The sequence below is a fragment of the Schistocerca americana genome, chromosome 8 (genome assembly GCF_021461395.2).
Source record: "Schistocerca americana isolate TAMUIC-IGC-003095 chromosome 8, iqSchAmer2.1, whole genome shotgun sequence".
NCBI lineage: Eukaryota > Metazoa > Arthropoda > Insecta > Orthoptera > Acrididae > Schistocerca > Schistocerca americana.
In genome coordinates this window covers 253,336,469-253,359,030 of record NC_060126.1, presented here as the reverse complement: position 1 = coordinate 253,359,030, position 22,562 = coordinate 253,336,469, and the positions used below count along the sequence as shown (strand labels likewise).

At 39.1% G+C, this 22,562-nt stretch overlaps 1 protein-coding gene across 6 annotated transcripts in view; it reads left to right on the top strand.

Annotated features, from left to right (window-relative positions):
* Positions 1-22,562, top strand: part of LOC124545044 (uncharacterized protein CG4449) — a 151,186-nt gene that overhangs the window by 113,974 nt on the left and 14,650 nt on the right. For all 6 annotated transcript variants that reach the window (XM_047123831.1, XM_047123829.1, XM_047123830.1 and 3 more), the window contains exon 6: positions 8,952-9,096. In XM_047123831.1, the coding sequence (XP_046979787.1) occupies positions 8,952-9,096 (145 nt within the window). The remainder of the gene's footprint in view (positions 1-8,951; positions 9,097-22,562) is intronic.

Here is a 22,562-nt window from a genome sequence, read left to right as displayed (position 1 = left end):
TTCCCTGTAGAAACTAAATTTGTATTTAATTCACTAGCAATGCTTAGAAAATGATTGTTAAATACTGAACATATATCTGATTGACCGGTAACAGAAATATTTTTACTGCGAACTGACTTTAAATTGTCGACTTTGTGCTGCTGACCAGACACATCCTTCGCAACTGACCACATGGTTTAACATTTTTAAGCACCTTACGATACTTTTGGTAATGGGCTACTGTAGCTTGATAGTGACTTCTTCTAACATTTTGATATAATTACAGCTTTGTTCTACATGATGTCCTTATCCCACTAGTCAGCCACCAGGGCTGCCTATTACTGCTAGTACCCCGATTAGAAAGTTCTAATGGAAAGCAACTCTTACAGAGCATGAGAAATGTGTTACGGAAAGCATTATATATATCATCTATGTTACTGACACTACAAACATCTTGCCACTCTTGTTCCTTGGCAAGGCTTAAAAAAACTCTCTATTGCTGTTGGATTAACATTCTTACATAGTTTGTAATTAAATGTGACATTTGTTTGAGTACAGAAGCCTTTTAGTGTTAAAGTTTGTGTATCATGGTCTGAAAGGCCATTCACCCTTTTACTAACAGAATGCCCATCTAGTAATGAAGAATGAATAGAAATATTGTCTATGGCTGTACTACTGTTCCCTTGCACCCTAGTTGGAAAAACCACAGTCTGCGTCAGATCATATGAATTTAGGAGATCTTCCAACATCCTATTTCTTGCACCATCATATACAAAATTTATATTGAAGTCACCACGTATAACTAATTTCTGGTATTTCCTACAGAGTGAATCAAAAACCCTCACTAGTTTGAGCAGAAATGCTCTGAAATCAGAGTTAGGGGACCTATAAACAACAACAATTAGAAGATTAGTTTCAGTAAATTCAACTGCCCCTGCACAACATTCAAATATCTGTTCAGTGCCGTGATACGTCTATGGACTCAAATGGAATATTGTTTTTTACGTACATAGCCACTCCCCAACCCCACAAGGAACTCCTTAAGAAACAGCCAGCTAATCTGTATCCTTATAAAGGAAGCCGCTGAATTGTCAAATTATTTAAGTGGTGCTCTGATACACCAATAATTTCAGAGTCAACATCTATAAGCAGTTCAATAACCTTACCTCTAATACCTCTTATTTTTTGATGAAATATGCTAATTCCTTCTCTACTTGGAAACATAATACACTACTAGCCATTAAAATTGCTACACCAAGAAGAAACTCAGACGATAAACGGGTATTCGTTGGACAAATATATTATACTAGAACTGACATGTGATTACATTTTCAAGCAATTTGGGTGCATAGATCCTGAGAAATCAGTACCCAGAACAACCACCTCTGGCCGTAATAACGGCCTTGATATGCCTGGACATTGAGTCAAACAGAGCATGGATGGCGTGTACAGGTACAGCTGCCCGTGCAGCTTCTCAACACAATATCACAGTTCAATAAGAGTAGTGACTGGCGTATTGCGACAAGCCAGTTGCTTGGCCACCAGTGACCGGACGTTTTCAGTTGGTGAGAGATCTGGAGAATGTGCTGGCCAGGGCAGTAGTCGAACATTTTCTGTATCAGGAAAGGCCTGTACAGGACCTGCAACATGCGGTCGTGCATTATCCTGCTGAAATGTAGGTTTTCGCAGGGATCGAATAGAGGGTAGAGCCACGGATCGTAACACATCTGAAATGTGATGTCCACTGTAAAAAGTGCCGTCAGTGGGAACAAGAGGTGACCGAGAAGTGTAACCAGTGGCACCCCATACCATGATGCCGGGTGATACGCCAGTATGGTGATGACGAATACACGCTTCCAATGTGCGTTCTCCACAATATCGCCAAACATGGATGTGACCATCATGATCCTGTAATCAGAACCTGGATTCATCCGAAAAAATGACGCTTTGCCATTCGTGCACCATGTTCGTCGTTGAGTACACCATCGCAGGTGCTCCTGTCTGTGATGCAGCGTCAAGGGTAACAGCAGCCATGGTCTCCGAGCTGATAGTCCATGCTGCTGCAAACGTCATCGAACTGTTGGTGCAGATGATTGTTGTCTTGCAAACGTCCCCATCTGTTGACTAAGGGATTGAGACGTGGCTGCACGATCCGTTACAGCCGTATGGATAAGGTGACTGTCATCTCGACTACGAGGCCGTTGGGATCCAGCACGGCGTTCCGTATTACCCTCCTGAACCCACCGATTCCATATTCTGCTAACAGTCACTGGATATCGACCAAAGCGAGCAGCAATGTTGCGATACAATAAACTGCAATCGCGATAGGCTACAATCCAACCTTTATCAAAGTCGGAAACGTGGTGGTACGCATTTCTCCTCCTTACACGAGGCATCACAACAACGTCTCACCAGGCAACGCCGGTCAGCTGCTGTTTGTGTATGAAAAATGGGTTGGAAGTGTTCCTCATGTCAGCACATTGTAGGTGTCGCCACTGGCGCCAAACTTGTGTGAATGCTCTGAAAAGCTAATCATTTGCATATCACAGCATCTTCCTCCTATCGGTTAAATTTCGTGTCTGTAGCACATCATCTTCGTGGTGTAGCAATTTTAATGGCCAGTAGTGTATCTTCTGAAGGTGAGCCCTTAGTTACAGGGACTTCCTTTAAGCAGTTATACCTATCAGCTGACTTCAATCTAAAAAAGGTGCAGCTCTAACACCAAGTACTAAGGAATTTTTCCATGAGTGACCCCACCCCCACCACCACTACCGCCACCCACTACACTGTCGCTTATAAGTTAGCCAGCCTCCCCTTCCCATACCTATTGAGGTGCAGGCCATGCCAAGTGAAACTCGATCTACTGATAGACCCAACTGTCATCACTGATATGTGACCCATGCCCTCTGCCATCAGCACGCTCCCCAGCCCCACGTTAACGCACCTAGCAGCCGCATTAAGGTGAGGCCTATCATGACGCTGAAACAGTTGCACAAAATGCACATTAGTACCACCAGTTTGACTAGCTATCTTTACCAGTTCACCACCTACATCATATTCCCCGTCCCTATCAAGACTGTTCCCTGCTTGACCCACTGTCACTATCTGACCCTCCTTCACAAAATTCCTGCATAACTCCCCTATGCTGTCAGTCACTTCAGCCAACCATGCACCAGGCTTCACAATGCTGGTGACATGGTACTCACTCCCCAACACTTCCCGCAACTGATGGCCCACACCTCTACCGTGCGAACTACCTAGCAACAGAACCTTCTTCTTTCTGTCAGACTCTGCAGCTGATCGAGGCCTCCTAACTGCTGAGGACTGCTGCATATGTGTGTGGTGCCACCTACTGCCAGGTACTCTATATCAGTGACCTCAGTAGTCATTAGACATTGTGAGAGAGCAAAATGGGGCACTCTACAGAACTCACAGACTTTGAATGTGGTCAGGTGACTGAGTGTCACTTGTGTCTTACATCTGTATGCGAGATTTCTACACTCCTAAACATGCCCAGGTCCACTGTTTCCGATGTTATACTGAAGCGGAAACGTGAAGGGACACATACAGCACAAAAGCGTACGGGCCAACCTCGTCTGTTGACTGACAGAGACCGCTGACAATTGAAGAGCGTCGTAATGTGTAATAGGCAGACATCTATGCAGACTATCACACAGGAATTCCTAATTGCATCAGGATCTACTGAAAGTACTATGACAGGCGGGAGGTGAGAAAACTTGGATTTCATGGCTGAGCGGCTGCTCATACGCAACACATCACGCTGGTAAATGCCAAACGATGCCTCGCATGGTGTAAGGAGCGTAAACAATGGTCAATTGAACAGTGGAAAAATGTTTTGTGGAGTGATGAATCATGGTAGACAATTTAGCGATCTGATGGCAGGGTGTGGGTATGGCGAATGCCCGGTGAACGTCATCTGCCAGTGTGTGTAGTGCCAACAGTAAAATTTGGAGTTGTGGTTATGGTGTGGTCGTGTTTTTCAAGGATGGGGCTTGCACCCCTTGCTGTTTTGCATGGTACTATCACAGCACAGGCCTGCGTTGATGCCTTAAGCACCTTCTTGCTTTTCACTGTTTAAGAGCAATTTGGGGATGGCGATTGCATCTTTCAACATGATCAAGCAGCTGTTCTTAATGCGTGGTCTGTAGCGGAGTGGTTACACGACAATAACATCCCTGTAATGGACTGGCCTACACAGAGTCTTGACCTGAATGCTGTAGAACACCTTTGGGATGTTGTGGAACACTGACTTCATGCCAAGCCTCACCGACTGACATCGATACCTCTCCTCAGTGCAGCACTCCATGAAGAATGGGCTGCCATTCCCCAAGAAACCTTCCAGCACCTGATTGAATGTATGCCTGCTAGAGTGGAAGCTGTCATCAAGGCTAAGGGTGGGCCAACAGCATTTTGAATCCCAGCATTACCAATGGAGGGCGCCATGAACTTGTAAGTCATTTTCAGCTTGGTGTCCGGATACTTTTGATCACATAATGTAGTTGGGGCTTGCTGATCTCCGTTCATATTTAACATAAAATGTAACACTTGTAATGGTGATTCTAATTGAGATTCTGTGATTAAGCCACTACGTATTGAAGGCTGATTTTCAGTTTTAAATCGGCACCTTTTAGAGCTAGCAGGTATGCAGTCATCTTGAAATGAATTTCTGTATCTGGCTTTCATCTTTATCAAAATAAGTATTTGGGCTTAGCTTGCTTTGTGATGATGCCATTGAAAAATTTTGACTTGTCACAGATCTACATACGTCACAATTGTTTTTGGTCAGTTCTCCAAATCTTGTGCTTGAATTCATATCATCACGTAATTTTCTTGTAAAATTTTGCAATTGTTCAGAAGTATCAGTTTTTGTTTCTTCTTGCTGTAAAGTGGTCACAAAATCTTGAATTAGCTGTATGAGTCATGAAATTAGAACTGCTAGAGTTTTTAGTAATTTATTTGAATGGTTTCATTAATTCTACAAATTTTTGAACATGTGCAGATTATCATTATTGGATTTGAATGTAAGTACAAAATTAGCGAATCCTTGAGCTTTGAAAATCGTTCCATCATATAGAACGTGCTTTTCCAGCTGGAAATAGAAGATATTAAATTAAGAGATAGGATTTTCATAAAAACGAAGCACACAATACTTACAATAAAGATTTACCATAAAATTAAAATCAATTTATATATACTTAATAATATTTACCATGTTGGGCAATCCTGAATGTCAGATACAGCAGGTTGATTGAGGCATTCCCTTTGAATTTTTGCCAGCTCAGTTTTGTGTGACCGAGGAATGATTTAAGTAGGTAGTGGTTTTTTCAATTTAGCAGTAAGTTGTAGCAGCTACTTCTGTGATTTCGCAGCAGCTCGAATACAAAGCTGAATCTGATGTATTGTGCAATTCACATCATCAAAGCCGGAAACCTGCAGTGCTTTAATTATGTTAGATCCATAATCACGAGCAATACAATGCACTGCTTGGTGATTTATGCCCCATTCTTGAGGCATCGTTTCAAATTTTGTTGATACTAGTATGTCACCTGTATGATGCCCGGCCATGACTTTACATTCTAAAATTATAGGCATCTTGTGAAAATCCTTTGAAATACCATGAGAAGTAAAACTAAGTAATGGATTTCCAGAATGTAGATCAGACCATATGTCAGTTGTGAAAGACATTTTTTCAAACTCTTAAGTAAATTTTTGATTTTTCTTGCCAGCTTATTATACAAGTTCTTGCACAAATATGAAGTAAAAAATTCATGACCTTACAACTTATATTTTGGAAGAGCAGCATTCATTATTCAGTGAAAGCCAGTACCATTGACAAAATTAAGCGATAAGTTCTGGAGAGCAATCATTTCAGCAATCACATGATCCATTTGTTGAGACTTAAGGTGTGAGGAGTCCCAGTAATCATTTACTTGTAGACTTTCTTACCAAGTAAGTTGTTGTGTTAGCATATTTGGCCAGAGTAAAAGAAACATCGACGCAATAAAAATAGTAAAATAAAATACCCCAAGAAGTTAAATAAGTAAAAAGTACTACAAAAATAAAATTCCAAGTTGTTAAGTAGAGCACACCAGTAATTTATAACATGCCCAGATAAAGCGGCAGTCATAAAAGGAGCATTTCTGAAACAAACTATAAATCAAGCTGCAGTTTCTTAGTAGAGTGTTAGTTTATAAATATTGGATTTGATTCTTCATACTGCATACTAGGTTTCAGTAACTTATTTACCATCACTAGCGTTTATTTTAGAACTGGTGATGGTCAAAAGTTATTGACACCAGGTATGCAATATGGAGAATAAAATACAATAAAGAAATTAGCATTCCACTGAATAAATGCAACGTGATTGGTATTGGCTCAAATTATAAACAGTTACGTGTGCACACTCACTCTGCTACAGATAAATGAAAGATAGAATTCTTAGAAATGTTTTTATATAGAGTGCAATTACTTTTTAAAGCGCTCACCTTAGATTGGATGAATGGCAATTTAAATTTTGTGGAATATTGCTAACATACACCCGTGTGCAGCTCATGTACTGCAGTGGTGTATTTATTCAATGCTACAGACTATTATATGCTTATGTCATTAAGTGCTGGCACCAACAAGAAAAGGCACATTATCTATCAACTTGTAACCAGAACTAAGGTTTGGGTGAGCTCTTTAAAATGTTATTGTATTGTGAATCATTCAGATAAAACAGTTTTTGCACCAGCAGTGGACAGAGGTCACCCTATAATAATTGAAATATATTATTAGTATTGACTACATTGTTAGATAAATATTGATTAACATTTTGTTTTTTCACCTCCACTGAAAGTTTGATAATTTTGATCTAACTTCCCAAACTCCATGAACTTCTTGCCATGTAATGATTTAAGATGACTCTTCAGTGTAGTGGTTGTGCACCCTTTTTGCAGATATAGTTTGTCACAGATTTTGCATTTGACACTCAAATCATTCATCCCATTAAAACAATTTCAAGTGACTTGTTTTTGGTTTCATTATTTCACTCTTAACTAATTATTCACCACAAAACCGTTGACTAAAAAACACTGTACATCATAGTAATATTATACAGCAACACAAAGTAGACTGACAAGTGACAAAACACTGCACTTTTGTGGCAATGGACAAAGATCACTGTTTAATAATCCAATAAATGCAATAACCGCTATGAGCACGTGTCAGTTTGCTATATGCCCCACTCAATGAACTCCCATCTGTGCAGCAGCTGATGTATTGGGCCAATAAGCCCACACATTGATAATATCCCCTTCGTTGAAATTTTTGATTAACTTCCGATATAAAAATGCAGAACTTGGAATGGATACGGATGTGAAAAAAATGTGCATAACTTCCCAGTTGCAGAAGCAGAGGTCTGTGGCATCACTAGCCTTTTTTAGAATTGAAATTATTAGATTCTTGCATGTACAGGATCTTTTCAGAAACTTAATTGTATGATCATAAATAAGAAAAAAAATGATATCTTGGCAAGGAATGAATTGCAATAGCAGCAAAATGTAAATATGGATTGAGAGACTCTGAAATAATTAACTAGTTTTAAATACCTAGGTGGCAGAATTACCAGTGAGGGTAGATTCTGTCAGAAGATCTTATGCAGAATTTCACAAATGAAAACATTGTTCAGTAATAAGAAGATAATAACATTGAATAACAGTAGTTGAAACACCAGTATCAACAAGTAAAAACTTTTGCTAATAGTAAAAGGCTACAGGCCTTTCAGAAAGCCTGATGAAAAGAGATTTTCAATAATGAAGTAGAAAAAAGATTGCTGTGGAGGACTGTCAGTGAATAGAACCACTGAGTTGGATACTTTTATAGACATTATTCTTTCACAGCAAAAATCGTACAAGAAAATATGTCAAGTAAGAATGCTCTAGAGAGACCAACAATTTAGTACATCAAGCAGATAGCACATAATCTAAAAGTAATAAGTGAACTGAATAGAATTGCAAAGATAGAGGATGAAATGTGCTGTCAAGCGGTCTGCAGATTGAGAACAATGGAAGAAATAGATAAATGATGATAACAGTAACAGCAGTTTCTATTTCAATGTTTTGCAGTCTGGAGAGATGTGGGATCTGAATTATTCAATTTCAGGTTCACCATATGGGAGGAATGATCATTAATATAATAACAGGATCACTCATTCAAGACAAGAAAGTGTAATAAAGATGGGCTCTAAAGTGCATACCTTAATAAGAGCTGTGAGCTCTTCATCTTAGATACTGTGAAACAAATCTCTTCTACTCCTGGCTCCTTCCTTTCCATATTTTTGGAGGAACCACATTGTCTAGTACATATGGGCTCTAAAATGAGTACCTTAAGAGCCATGAGCACTTTTTCAGCTGAGGGGATGTGTTTCACAGTAGTGAAGATGAAAAAGTGCTCCTAGCTCTTGAGGTATCCATTTTAGAACCCAAGTTAACTACATTTTTTTGTGCTTTGAATGATCATTCCTATCATATCCCTGAATTTGACTCTCAGAACATCCTGTATTTCCTTATTTTAAAATATGATGGAAAAAATGTTGTGTATCTTTCCTTCTGTGAAACTGAATGTAAAGAACTCCTCTTAACTGCATGCTCAGTTGCACTGCTACCTAATGGACAGATGTAATGATGGCTGCCTTAAACTGATAAGCTATGCCAGCTACAGTCATGTAACTTGACACATTTCAGTGAGGGGACCTATCATTGTGCATGCCTGCAAATTGCAGGATGCAGGAAACAAGAGTCCCGTATAACCAGAAGATTGCATCTAGATATTGTGAATGTACTTGTGGTGAATTTATAAAATTTTTCTCTATGTTTTATTACTCTGCAAGAATACAAACTTGTTAACATTGCCAGTTTTTTATTTTAACAATACTAATCTAAAATAGTACAATATATTTCCAAAATTTTCAGCATCAGAAGATGAAAACTATCTTCCAGTTCTTCAGTGATATGGAAAGTGTTACTGAAGATAAGTTGTTATTTATGCTCAATGACAAACAAATTCATCCCGATGATACGCCAGGTTCATTGAAACTAACAGTTGTAGATTTCATTGGTAAGTATCTATCATTTCTCCAGATAAAGTTTTGAGCACTTGTAGTAATATGTTAATGGCTGTCTTTCACAAGATGCAGAATTATCTTTGGTTATCCATAAATATCTGACAACTGCTATTGTGCCTTTTATGATACAGTTAAAGATTTTTAATGAAAGAACCTAATATCACCAAGATTGCTCGTTGCCTTGTTAATTACATAAATTTGGCAATTTTTAAATGAAAAGAAAATTTTTCTTTCTTAGGTCCAGTGTATTTTTCAAGACTGATTCCTTACATTTTGAAATCCTGTGAAGTTTGAAGAACAAGACTATTGTGTTCTTGTTAATTATCTTTTCCCAGATTTTATGCTGTAGTATGTGAATCTGAAAAATTTGCTTTTATGACTTTTCCTGATAGAATAGGTTTCAGATTCTTTGCATTACATTTGCAAATGGCAGTCCATTGATTTAATTGTTTCTTGATCTTTTGTTGGATGTAGTGTGGTTATGATTCCTATCTACTATAACCTGCGTCATTTAGGATGGTGCTTCCATCCATTGAGGAGGAGAGGCAGGGAAGTGTGGATGGGATGAGATCTGTGTGTGCTTGACAGCAGAAAACAAGCACACACAGTCTGTATTGCTGAACTTTGTTGCTACGGACAACAGTCAGGTTCATTTGCCTATGGTACATCATATTATACATTTAGATCTATGAGGTGAATAGCAATAATTGTCATTTATTGTGTTTTTGGACTGCATTATAAGTAAATATGTAATACACAACAAAATTAACTCGAGCACAGAATGAAATCATTACATTTGCTCGACAGCTACTTCTACTCCATAGAACTGTTAAAAATGTATATTAGGCATATATGTAGGTGTGTTTGACTATACTTAAGTGTAATCACTGTGCGTAGAGAAGAATTACTGGTAGAAAAGACTAGTGTAAAAGACTATTGTAAAAATGGTCAGTATGTTGACATATTTTCTCTGTCAGTGGACATTATAACTGTAAATTAACTCATTTGAAATGACTGTAAATTAACTCATTTGACATTACAGTGAGAGACTTCATGTATGATCCATTGAACAAGGGAATACTGACTGATAACGTTGAAAACCATAAATATCTCAACAGATAACCCTCCCTTTCATTTTACGGCATTTTCCAATTTGTGCCTTGAAAATGACAGTAGTTTATTTGTCAAAATAACGGACTTTTCACGAATTTATCTGGCCACATTCTCACCAGTTATTAGAGCGTAAAATACTCCGGAAAAAGCCTAACTTCTCTTTGGGCAATATATTGAACATTATGGTCTGCATACTTCATAGGATAGAAATTCCTAATGAATGAAGGATAGAAAGTTCTCACATACTATGTATGCAACTGATAAGTTGACAAATACATTTTTTTAAACCACAATTCTTCAAGACCAAGATATATTATTACTTTACTTTGTTCCAAGGTCTACATTGTAATACCATTGTCACTGCTGTTTGACTTTCTGTCCGAACCATCTAACTGTAAATTTACAAGAATAGATCCAAAGCTTAGGTTCATCTTCCCGTCTCTATCAAAGTCTTCTTCCTAAAGGTTTTCAGTGTGCCGCACATTGTATACACATGGTGAAGAGGGGACATTGTCTCTTGCATATTGGACAAGCGATTCATTGTCTGTTATCTTGTATGTTTCTTTTTTTCTCTCCTTCACAGTCTTTAATCTGTACTCAAATTAATTCCATCAGGTTATGCTATCAGTGATATGCAGGTAAACACAAACTGTGTGACCACATTCACTCGGAAAAAGATTTGAGTTCATACATTCTTTCGTGTGAGTCGTGTAAATTAATGAGCTGCAGGAGTTCGGAACGAGTCTGGCTTATATTGTCTGGGATATTTTCATTCTTAAGGCAGAGCACAATATGCATTTTCCTGGCGTTTGTACTTGGTGTTTTCTTAATAGCTGAATGAAAACTGCCTTGGTACATTACAGTGACCAACTTTGAAACACAGTATGGCAAGAGTATTATTCAATGAACCATTTCTTTAAACTGACACCATTAATTTGTGAATAGTAGTCACTGCTTTTTTCTTACACCTAAATACAAGTTTACTCTCAAGAGCAAACCCAGTTATCTGAGTACCTTTTCCTACGGAAATTTTAAAACTATCAGTACTCTCACTCATTTTCCTGTGGGTCTTCTTGAAATGATTCTGATTCTCCCATGTTTCAACAAGGTAATACAATGTTGAACCACCACTTCTTCTTTTATCATGCATCTTTGTATGGGATGTGTTTTGTACTGCACCATGTCATTTCTTTCAACTAAAAACACTCTTCTTAACAATTTGAAACCAATATCTTTTAAAATATCTTTACATCGACAAAGCACTGCCTTTGAAAGCCAATTGTATCATGCTTGATTGTAACACGCTTTTGTGGTATTGGATATTCACCATTCACATGGAGTGCTGTAAAACATCATTGTCAGAACCATCCATTTGTGCTACATGTTTCTTGTGATTTGAAGCTTTCCAGGCGACATAAAACCAACCTTTCATAAGGTTCTTACAGCTCTGACACTTCTGTTTACAATCCTCTCTACAGTTCTTTTGGTGAGACGACAAGCTTCTGCAGTCCATTCTAGTGTCTTCAGATGTCATCAGTAGGAGCTCTGCTTTAAAACTCAGATTTGAAAAAGTTATGAATGTGGTAAATAATCCCGCTCACCTGCTCGTGAAGCAGTTCATGTTTATTGCCATCACCTGACCTTATTTTAATTGCACTAGAACATTTACAGGTACACATTCCCAGCCATATTATTAAAAAAAAGGAAAGAAAGAAAACAATGACTGTTGAATGAGTAATTTGATTGTCGCGAAGTACGGCAACAGTGCAGCACACAGGAGAGATATCTATTATGAGAAATTAATTACAAAAGTTTAGTTTTGGTCAATTGTAGCAGTTATTAAATTCCTCATATTAATGGCGTCCTTGTATCCAAATATTAATGCAAAATGTTAAATATCAATCCACTTACTTATGTGCAAGCTATGTCCTATTTTGAATTGTTACTAATTTCCTTTTCTTGTTTGTTGTGACCTCAGTTAGGTGTCTTACATCCTCAGTATTCTTTAAGTTCTCATGGCCGCAACAAAATTCAATGACATAGTTGTGGTACGTGTCATCTGACAAATTCGAATACTTTGAGGATGTATCACATATCTGAGTCTTGTGTAATGAAATTTTTATCATCCAGAATTAACACAGAATTACTATATTGGTGTTACTGTTTTACACTCATCCATTTTATTGGTTCTTTATCGTCGGTCAACGAAGTTTTTAATGTTGGTCTTAAAAGAAGTATGAAAGCTTGACTGAAGCTAATTCCACACAAACTGTTACATCTTTGCATTAGTCATGGAACACTCTTCACCAAGAACATCCTTGATGGGTCCAAATGTATGAAATCCATATAGTGACAGTTCTGTATGGTAGGCTCAATGTTTGAGTGCAGTTTAGTGCATGCAGAACGTGGCCATGAACTTACCAGTAGACCAGTGTTTCTTGACATTCTCCTGTGCTCCCTCACCATATGTATATACAGGGTGTCCCTCCTAAGAGTCATTAGGTGCATTTTCTCTGGTGTTTCAGTTGATATCAGTATTGTTTTTGTATTGTGTAGCTGGAGTGAGCCCAAACAAATAGTACTCATCACATCTTTCATGTGATGCCCATGACACTAATTTGGGAGTATGATGATTCAAACTCATGTCTGACCATCTTGATATAGATTTTTTGTGACTTCCCTAAATTGCTTCAGGCAAATGCTGGGATGGTTCCTTTGAAAGAGCACAGCTGATTTCCCTCCCCATGCTTCCCTAAGCCGAGCCTCCACTCCTTCCCTAATGACCTCATTGTTGACAGGATGTTGAACACTAGTCTCCTCCTCCTCTTCCTCATGTGATTCCTAGTGTTGACAGAAAGTGTCAGCTTGTTTCCCGTTATGAGGTAAATGATTTTTAAAGTGGAATTTTAAGTGCCTGTTTGAAAGAGTGCTTCAGAAATAGTCTAGTGCAATATTTGTTTTATCAGCATGTATTATCAGGGACAGTAAAACATGAAGAATAACCAGTACTCCAGCAGTGACAGCACTACCCTGGACTACTTTGACTGGTACTGCTGAGCATGCAACGTGCTGAATCACAGCTGGATCACCCTTTGTTATTCGTGTTTTACCGTCACTGTTAATATTTATTGATAAAACAAGTATCGCATGAGACTAATTTGGGAGTGCTTATTGAATGGGCACATAAAATTCTGGTCTAAAAATAATTGCTTCAGCATGCTGGGAGTTTTGTAAAATTATTTTGTTTGTAATGGGAAACAAACAAACATTTTCTGTGGACATTGGGAGTGACATGAAAGCCATGATGAGCAGAAATTACTTGGGCTGTCCCTGCTTACACAATGCAACAACAAAATTGCAAATATCTGCCAAAACACCAGAGAAAATGCACCTGACAGTTCTTTGGAGAGATACCAGGTAAATATATTTTGCAGGGTAGAATGTGATGAGAAATAACTCTCCCCCCCCCCCTTCCCCCCACCCCCTCCCCCATTTCCATGATCATTTTTTCCGGACAAGAAATGATGTTTATCAAAACTTGAAGCTTATGCTTCTTAATTTCGATATGCAAGTGAATGATTGTCTTTTATGAACTTTCAACAAAGTAACATTGGAGAAATGCAACCAAATTTTTGCATGTATCTTGGGTAAGATTTCAGAGATAACATGAATTGTGGAATTTGTGTGTCGTGTCTCGCACTGGCCTATTAGCTGCCCCACTTACTCAGTGAATTACATAAATTTTGATATGTTTTCTAGCTGTCAGTGAATGCTCATTTGGAAAGAAATTACATATTATTCACATTCCTTGTGATAATTATGAATATATTTAAAAATTCATATTACGAAGAAGATGCCTAAAAAAATTATTTTCGCAAATTCTTTGTGCCCACAACTAGGGACTTGAAAATGTAACATCTATTGTGGGTGATATTAGCATTTATTTATGCATTTTTTTAAATGACTAGGCAGTAGCTTTAAAAGACTGCCGTGCTATGTGCCTAAAAGTGAAATCGGTTGCAATAAATAAATAAATAATTCACCATGTTGGGTGGAATGTTTGCTTTCGCAAAAAGTCCAACAGTTTTTGTTTTTTTTTTCTCAACAGTATCTACATCTACATTTATACTCCGCAAGCCACCCAACGGTGTGTGGTGGAGGGCACTTTACATGCCACTGTCATTACCTCCCTTTTCTGTTCCAGTTGTGTATGGTTCGCGGGAAGAACGACTGTCTGAAAGCCTCCGTGCGCGCTCGAATCTCTCTAATTTTACATTCGTGATCTCTTCGGGAGGTATAAGTAAGGGGAAGCAATATATTCGATACCTCATCCAGAAATGCACCCTCTCGAAACCTGGCGAGCAAGCTACACCGCGATGCAGAGCGCCTCTCTTGCAGAGTCTGCCACTTGAGTTTGCTAAACATCTCCGTAACGCTATCACGGTTACCAAATAATCCTGTGACGAAATGCGCCGCTCTTCTTTGGATTTTCTCTATCTCCTCCGTCAACCCAATCTGGTACGAATCCCACACTGATGAGCAATACTCAAGTATAGGTCGAACGAGTGTTTTGTAAGCCACCTCCTTTGTTGATGGAGTACATTTTCTAAGGACTCTCCCAATGAATCTCAACCTGGTACCCGCCTTACCAACAATTAATTTTATATGATCATTCCACTTCAAATCGTTCCGCACGTATACTCCCAGATATTTTACAGAAGTAACTGCTACCAGTGTTTGTTCCGCTATCATATAATCATACAATAAAGGATCCTTCTTTCTATGTATTCGCAATACATTACATTTGTCTATGTTAAGGGTCAGTTGCCACTCCCTGCACCACGTGCCTATCCGATGCAGATCTTCCTGCATTTCGCTGCAATTTTCTAATGCTGCAACTTCTCTGTATACTACAGCATCATCCGCGAAAAGCCACATGGAACTTCCGACACTATCTACTTGGTCATTTATATATATTGTGAAAAGCAATGGTCCCATAACGCTCCCCTGTGGCACGCCAGAGGTTACTTTAACGTCTGTAGACGTCTCTCCATTGAGAACGACATGTTGTGTTCTGTTTGCTAAAAACTCTTCAATCCAGCCACACGGCTGGTCTGATATTCCGTTGGCTCTTACTTTGTTTATCAGGTGACAGTGCGGAACTGTATCGAACGCCTTCCAGAAGTCAAGGAAAATAGCATCTACCTGGGAGACTGTATCTAATATTTTCTGGGTCTCACGAACAAATAAAGCGAGTTGGGTCTCGCACGATCGCTGTTTCCGAAATCCATGTTGATTCCTACAGAGTAGATTCTGGGTTTCCAAAAATGACATGATACTCGAGCAAAAAACATGTTCTAAAATTCTACAACAGATTGACGCCAGAGATATAGGTCTATAGTTTTGCGCATCTGCTCGATGACCCTTCTTGAAGACTGGGACTACGTGTGCTCTTTTCCAATCATTTGGAACCTTCCGTTCCTCTAGAGACTTGCAGTACACGGCTGTTAGAAGAGGGCAAGTTCTTTCGCGTACTCTGTGTAGAATCGAATTTATATCCCGTCAGGTCCAGTGGACTTTCCTCTGTTGAATGATTCCAGTTGCTTTTATATTCCTTGGGCACTTATTTCGATGTCAGCCGTTTTTTCGTTTGTGCGAGGATTTAGAGAAGGAACTGCAGTGCGGTCTTCCTCTGTGAAACAGCTTTGGTAAAATGTGTTTAGTATTTCAGCTTTATGCGTGTCATCCTCTGTTTCAATGCCATCATCATCCCGGAGTATCTGGATATGCTGTTTTGAGCCACTTACTGATTTAACGTAAGACCAGAACTTCCTAGGATTTTCTGTCAAGTAGGTACATAGAATTTTACTTTCGAATTCACTGAATGCTTCACGCATAGCTCTCCTTACGCTAACTTTGACATCGTTTGGCTTCTGTTTGTCTGAGAGGTTTTGGCTGCGTTTAAACTTAGAGTGAAGCTCTCTTTGCTTTCGCAGTAGTTTCCTAACTTTGTTGTTGTACCACGGTGGGTTTTTCCCGTCCCTCACAGTTTTACTCGGCACGTACCTGTCTAAAACGCATTTTACGATTGCCTTGAACTTTTTCCATAAACACTCAGCATTGTCAGTGTCAGAACAGAAATTTTTGTTTTGATCTGTTAGGTAGTCTGAAATCTGCCTTCTATTACTCTTGCTAAACAGATGAACCTTCCTCCCTTTTTTTATATTCCTATTAACTTCCATATTCAGGGATGCTGCAACGACCTTATGATCACTGATTCCCTGTTCTGCACTTACAGAATCCAAAAGTTCGGGTCTGTTTGTTATCAGTAGGTCCAAGATGTTATCTCCACGAGTCGGTTCTCTGTTTAATTGCTTGAGGTAATTTTCGGATAGTGCACTCAGTATAATGTCACTCGATGCTCTGTCCCTACCACCCGTCCTAAACATCTGAGTGTCCCAGTCTATATCTGGTAAATTGAAATCTCCACCTAAGACTATAACATGCTGAGAAAATTTATGTGAAATGTATTCCAAATTTTCTCTCAGTTGTTCTGCCACTAATGCTGCTGAGTCGGGAGGTCGGTAAAAGGAGCCAATTATTAACCTAGCTCGGTTGTTGAGTGTAACCTCCACCCATAATAATTCACAGGAACTATCCACTTCTACTTCACTACAGGATAAACTACTACTAACAGCGACAAACACGCCACCACCGGTTGTATGCAATTTATCCTTTCTAAACACCGTCTGTGCCTTTGTAAAAATTTCGGCAGAATTTCTCTCTGACTTCAGCCAGCTCTCTGTACCTATAATGATTTCTGCTTCAGTGCTTTCTATCAGCGCTTAAAGTTCCGGTACTTTACCAATGCAGCTTCGACAGTTTACAATTACAATACCGATTGCTGCTTGGTCCCCGCATGTCCTGACTTTGCCCCGCACCCTTTGAGGCTGTTGCCCTTTCTGTACTTGCCCGAGGCCGTCTAACCTAAAAAACCGCCCAGTCCACGCCACACAACCCCTGCTACCCATGTAGCCGCTTGCTGCGTGTAGTGGACTCCTGACCTATTCGGCGGAACCCGAAACCCCAGTGTATGATGTGACAGTTGACTGCAATCAAAAAATTCAACTATCCAAGGGTTGAAGAGCAGTGCTGTGATATAAGCCATGCCGCAGTGTCTTAGGGCTGGTAGACTACACCCATTGTTTGTGCATCTGTGAAAGCAGAACTGACCTTAGGGATCACTGATCCCTTCCGATGTTGTTCGAGTCATACAGAACCCTGTGATGGAACAAGTTTAGATTCTTCACATATTTCAAAATAAGAAAAGAAAACAATGAGCAATGCACAACGCAAAGAAAAGTAGAGTGGACATAGCATTTGATAACGGCTACCGCACAATTGCTTGCTGAAGTTGGTAGCATCATAAACGAAATAATTCAGGGGCAACCTCTACCGCTGTCTTACACAGTCATAGTTCAGAACCCTCCTGCCCCACCTAAAACTGTCATGTTATAATGTCCACATAGTAACAACTTAAGCACACAGACAAATGTGCATATTTCTACCTAGTGACTACACTAGATGATAGAAGTTGTAGGACACCACCTAATGTTGTGTCGGGCCTCATTTTGGTCAGTGTAGTGCAACCACTTGAAGTGATGTGGATTCAACAAGTCATTGGAAGTTCCCTGCAGAAATATTGAGCCATGCTTCCTCCATAGTCCTCCATAATTGTGAAAGTGTTGCCAGTGTAGGATTTTGTGCACGACTTCTGGATACTGTCCAATAAATCTGTGATGTGATTCATGTCAGGTGATGTGGGTGGCCAAATCGCTCGCTTGACTTATCCAGAATATTCTTCAAACCGATCGCAGACTACTGTGACCCGGTGACATGGCGTATTGTCATCCTTAAAAAAAAATCCATTGTTGTTTGGGAACATGAAGTCTACGAATGGTTGAAAATGATTTCCAAATAGCCAAATATAACCATTTCCAACCATAATTGTTTCAGTTGGACCAGAGGACCCAGCTCATTCCATGTAAACACAGTCCACACTATTATGGAGCCACTGCCACCTTTCACAGTGCCATGTTGACAACTAGGATCCATAGTTTCGTGGGGTTTGCACTACACTCGAAGTCTACCATCAGCTCTGAGCAACTGAAATCAGGACTCATCTGATCAGGCCATAGTTTTCCAGTCATCTAGAGTACAATTGATATGGTCACAAGCCCAGGAGAGGCACTGCAGGTGGATGTGGTACTGTTAGCAAAAGCACCTGCTTCAATCGTCTGCTGCCATAGCCTATTGAATGCCAGATTTCACCTCACTGTCCTAACAGATACGTTTGTAATACTTCTCACATTGATGTCTGTGATTATTTCGTGCAATGTTGCTTGTATGTTGACTCTGACAATTCTATACAAACGCCACTGCTCTTGGTTAGAGGTAATGCCTGAAATTTTGTGTTCTCGACACATTCTTGACACTGTGGCTCTCAGAATTATTGGTTTTCCTAATGGTTTCCAAAATGAAATATCCCACACATCTACTTCCAACTGCTATTTCGTGTTCAAAGTCTGTTAATTCCATCATGCAGCCATAATCACATTGGTAACCTTTTCCCATGAATCACCTGAGAACAAATGACAACTCCACCAATGTGCTGCCATTTTATACTTTGTGCACACGATATGACCGCCATCTGTTTATGTGTGTATAGCTATCCCATGACTTTTACCACCTCAGTGTAAGTTTCCATAGACAGAGTGTGTCATATTCAGACCATTCAGTCAGCCGTGGGGGATATAGCATCAGAGTATAACATACAAGTGCATTGATATGCTGTTGCATTCATATATAGGTACACACTTTCTTTTGGAAACATGTTCAAACACACAGTCTCCTTCCAAATTGGGCTTTGTCAGATAAGCTAAACCAATAATTGAAAATTTCTTACTTTTTTGATGTGCAGGAAAAAAACTATTTCAAATCATCTCTGACAAAATTGTTCATGTGCACACATTTTGTTATGAAACAGCACTTGTTAAGTAATTTTGCATTTTCTCATTTTGGGGCAGAATTTGGGTTTATATTTACATTTATCACAAACGTTAATTTTGCAAGTCCCTGATAATAACACTAGAATACAACCAAAACTGCAAAAACCCTAATAAAGCACTCACTGTTCATCGGTAATTATATAAACTACTTTTCTTCCTACTGCAATGACAAATCATCAACTGTGACTGGCTCTACTGTACGAAATCAGTGATTTTTTGAAGAAACGACGTATTTTTGGTTTACTTTAGGTGCACATTGGATACCACGCTTAGTTTTGACAACTCAATGATATTTATGGTCTTCAAATTTGATACAAACTCACTTGACTACCACACTTGGGGGGCTTTAAGGTGAACACATCAAAGCCTTGAACTTCTTGAAATGCCTTGAAAGGAGGAACTGAGGAACAGTTAGATTATATGTACTACAATGTTACTGGGCATTCATTTGGTGGGAAATCCATTACGGTTGCGACATCAAAGTGCCAGTATTTTAAGCTCATAAATGTATTGCATTGTGAGGCTGTTAGAATTGCAAGTGAAGCTTGTAAGAAAGGTCTCATTCAGAGCTGTTGCCTAGAAGCGAGTGAGCTGCATCTACCCGTCTGAGGGCTGTTCATCATTGCAAAAGTCACGCATTGAGTTTCTTGGCTTCACCCTTGTTGCATATCCACCAACAGAGCAATTATTTGTCAGTTACCCACAAGGTAGGAAGTTGATAGGGATCTGGTAGATTCATCTCAAAGTGGGATGCAACATTGCAGGCGTGAAGGTTCTCCTGTGTGGTCAGAGCGAGAGAAACATGAGGCTTTAAGCCTATGGACTGTGTTTTTCATTGCAAGTCATTAATTGTGGTATGTTTGTTGGTGAATATTTAAAAGGTTTTAAATTTGATGAAGGACAAGAAGTGAGAACATAAACATCACTCTTATTGTTGAGCAAATAGTCGACCTTGAGTTGGTGTTGGAAAGGGGCCTAGTGCAGTATGAGTTGACACAATGTACATTTGGAGTACAAACAAAGACAGCCAGCAGTTCAAGTAAAGGGCAAGCATAGTACCTGCTCTCCCAGACAAATGTGCCTCATACTTAATGTTGCACATATCAGTAGTTCTATATGTTGTAGATACCAAGCAGTGTTTAGGTTTCAGGTAAAAAATAATTTGATGTGATTGCTAATGAAGATGTGATTACATGCTCAGTATAAAAGATAAATAAATTAGGAATAAAGATAGTAAAGAATATTAAGTGACACTGAGTAACTGAACATAGTCTTTCAGAATACCATCTTAGGAAGGATAACTGGAAAATATTGCTTATTTCAAGTCACAACAAAACATAATTGTAATGCTGGTGGTGAACGTGATTAGTTGTTCCTCTCGTGGGTAGCAATGAGTGACAGAAGTGATTCTATGTGTCTCATCAGCTGATAGGCGAGGAGTATTTGTGTGGATTGAACACAGGGACCTATTTCTGGGAAAGGGTGGGGTAACCGAGTATATTTAGGCTTTGACTTCCACTGTCATCTGTCTCTAAAAAGAGTGTACTAGAGGCAGACCCCATGTCCTTTTATGAATAAACCTTGTTACCTTATTGATTAAAAAAAAATTGAAGCATTGTATCTCTCTCTCTCTCTCTCTCTCTCTCTCTCTCTCTCTCTCTCTCTCTCTCTCTCTCTCTCTCTGTCTCTCTAGTGTGACCATTGTTCATCTTGTACTTTTAAGTACTGACAACAGTTAAAATAAATAACAAGATTTGGAATAAGTATTGATTCTTTTTTAAAAACTAACTGAAGAAAACCACATGGAATTGCAGCAAGACAACAGAAGGTTTGTTGAATGCAATGTCAAAGCAGAGTAACTTTTGCTAAACACAAAAAGAAAATGGCTCTTTTTCCCAAAACAGGAAAGCCTTAGCAGTTCTTCAGTTTTCAATAAAAGTGTGTCATAAACTTAGCTAACATGTTGGTAAGATTTGTTGTGTGGTGACTGATTGGATGGTGTACTGTTCTAACGGTTTGGACTACTTAAAGTGGTGAAGTATGTGTGCAACCTTCCCACTTCTTTTGCATGAGTCAACTTACTTGTGAATGTGCAGCCAATCTTCTTCATTGGTTAGACGGCTACTGGAGTCTCTAAAAACTTCTTGTCTGAAGAATGATGATAGCTAAAGGAAAATATAAGTCTGTCTCTCTCTCTCTCTCTCTCTCTCTCTCTCTCTCTCTCTCTCTCTCTCTCTCTCTCTCCCTACTTGTGAAATAAGTAGGTACTCAAAGCAATACTTTTAGTTCACTCTCGGTGTATTTCAACTTCCATAAAGAACAACTTGTCATTTCTCACATAAATATTTGACTTCTTGTAAGGTGCCCTTGTCGTCTCCCATTAGACTCCATTAAGTTACATTTACAACAGAGTTGGTTTAACAATCACGTCTCTATTACACAGATATCAGAAACATGTCTTGCCTCTAGGAAGTCCAAGTTAAGAGTTACTTAAAAGTCTTCTCAACTCAACTGTTCTTTTGTCACTAACAATAGTCACAATTACAAAACAGCACAGAATAACACAGAAGTTCCTTGATTCTTCCGTGTGCTTTCACTATGACTTCCATGGATCGACTGACAAGTACTTGTCGGTGCCATTCGACCGCCGTGTCTACAGTCTTCTCATGACAAATTTCAGACCTGCACATACAGACAGGTGATGCACAGTAGATAGGGTTCCTTTCTCCCACTCACATCTAAAATATTGTGTGTTCGAAATGGTGGAAGACCGAGTGGTTCTAGAATTTACGCAGGAATTCTTGAATCACTACACTGCAGTGATTGGGTAAGGTCAAGATAAGTAAAATGATGCAATATAATGGTGTATGTAACAGTAATGAATGTGTGTTATTGGTTGTCTGCTGTGCTTTGTTGTAAGATGTTATGATTGGTACACTGAGTGCCACTTAGGCTTCTAATAGCAAGCATCAGTGACAAGTACAATCAGTAAAATAACAGGTTGCACCAGTACTATTGTAGTGATGGTAGCGTCTTGGGCAGGTAGTAATTAGACATTGACATGGCAATTCAAGATAGTTGTTAGTATGTTGCAGTGTCTGTCTATAGTACTAAGCGACTCTCCTGGAACCTGGTACCAATTGCAGGTTGCTTGTCTAATGGCTTCCAAGGGCAACAAAAAATTGATTTTTAATATTTTGTGTGATTATTGCCAAATTTAAAAATTTAAAATGCTGTCATAATCTACTTTTTAAGAGGTATAATCTTATATTAAAAGT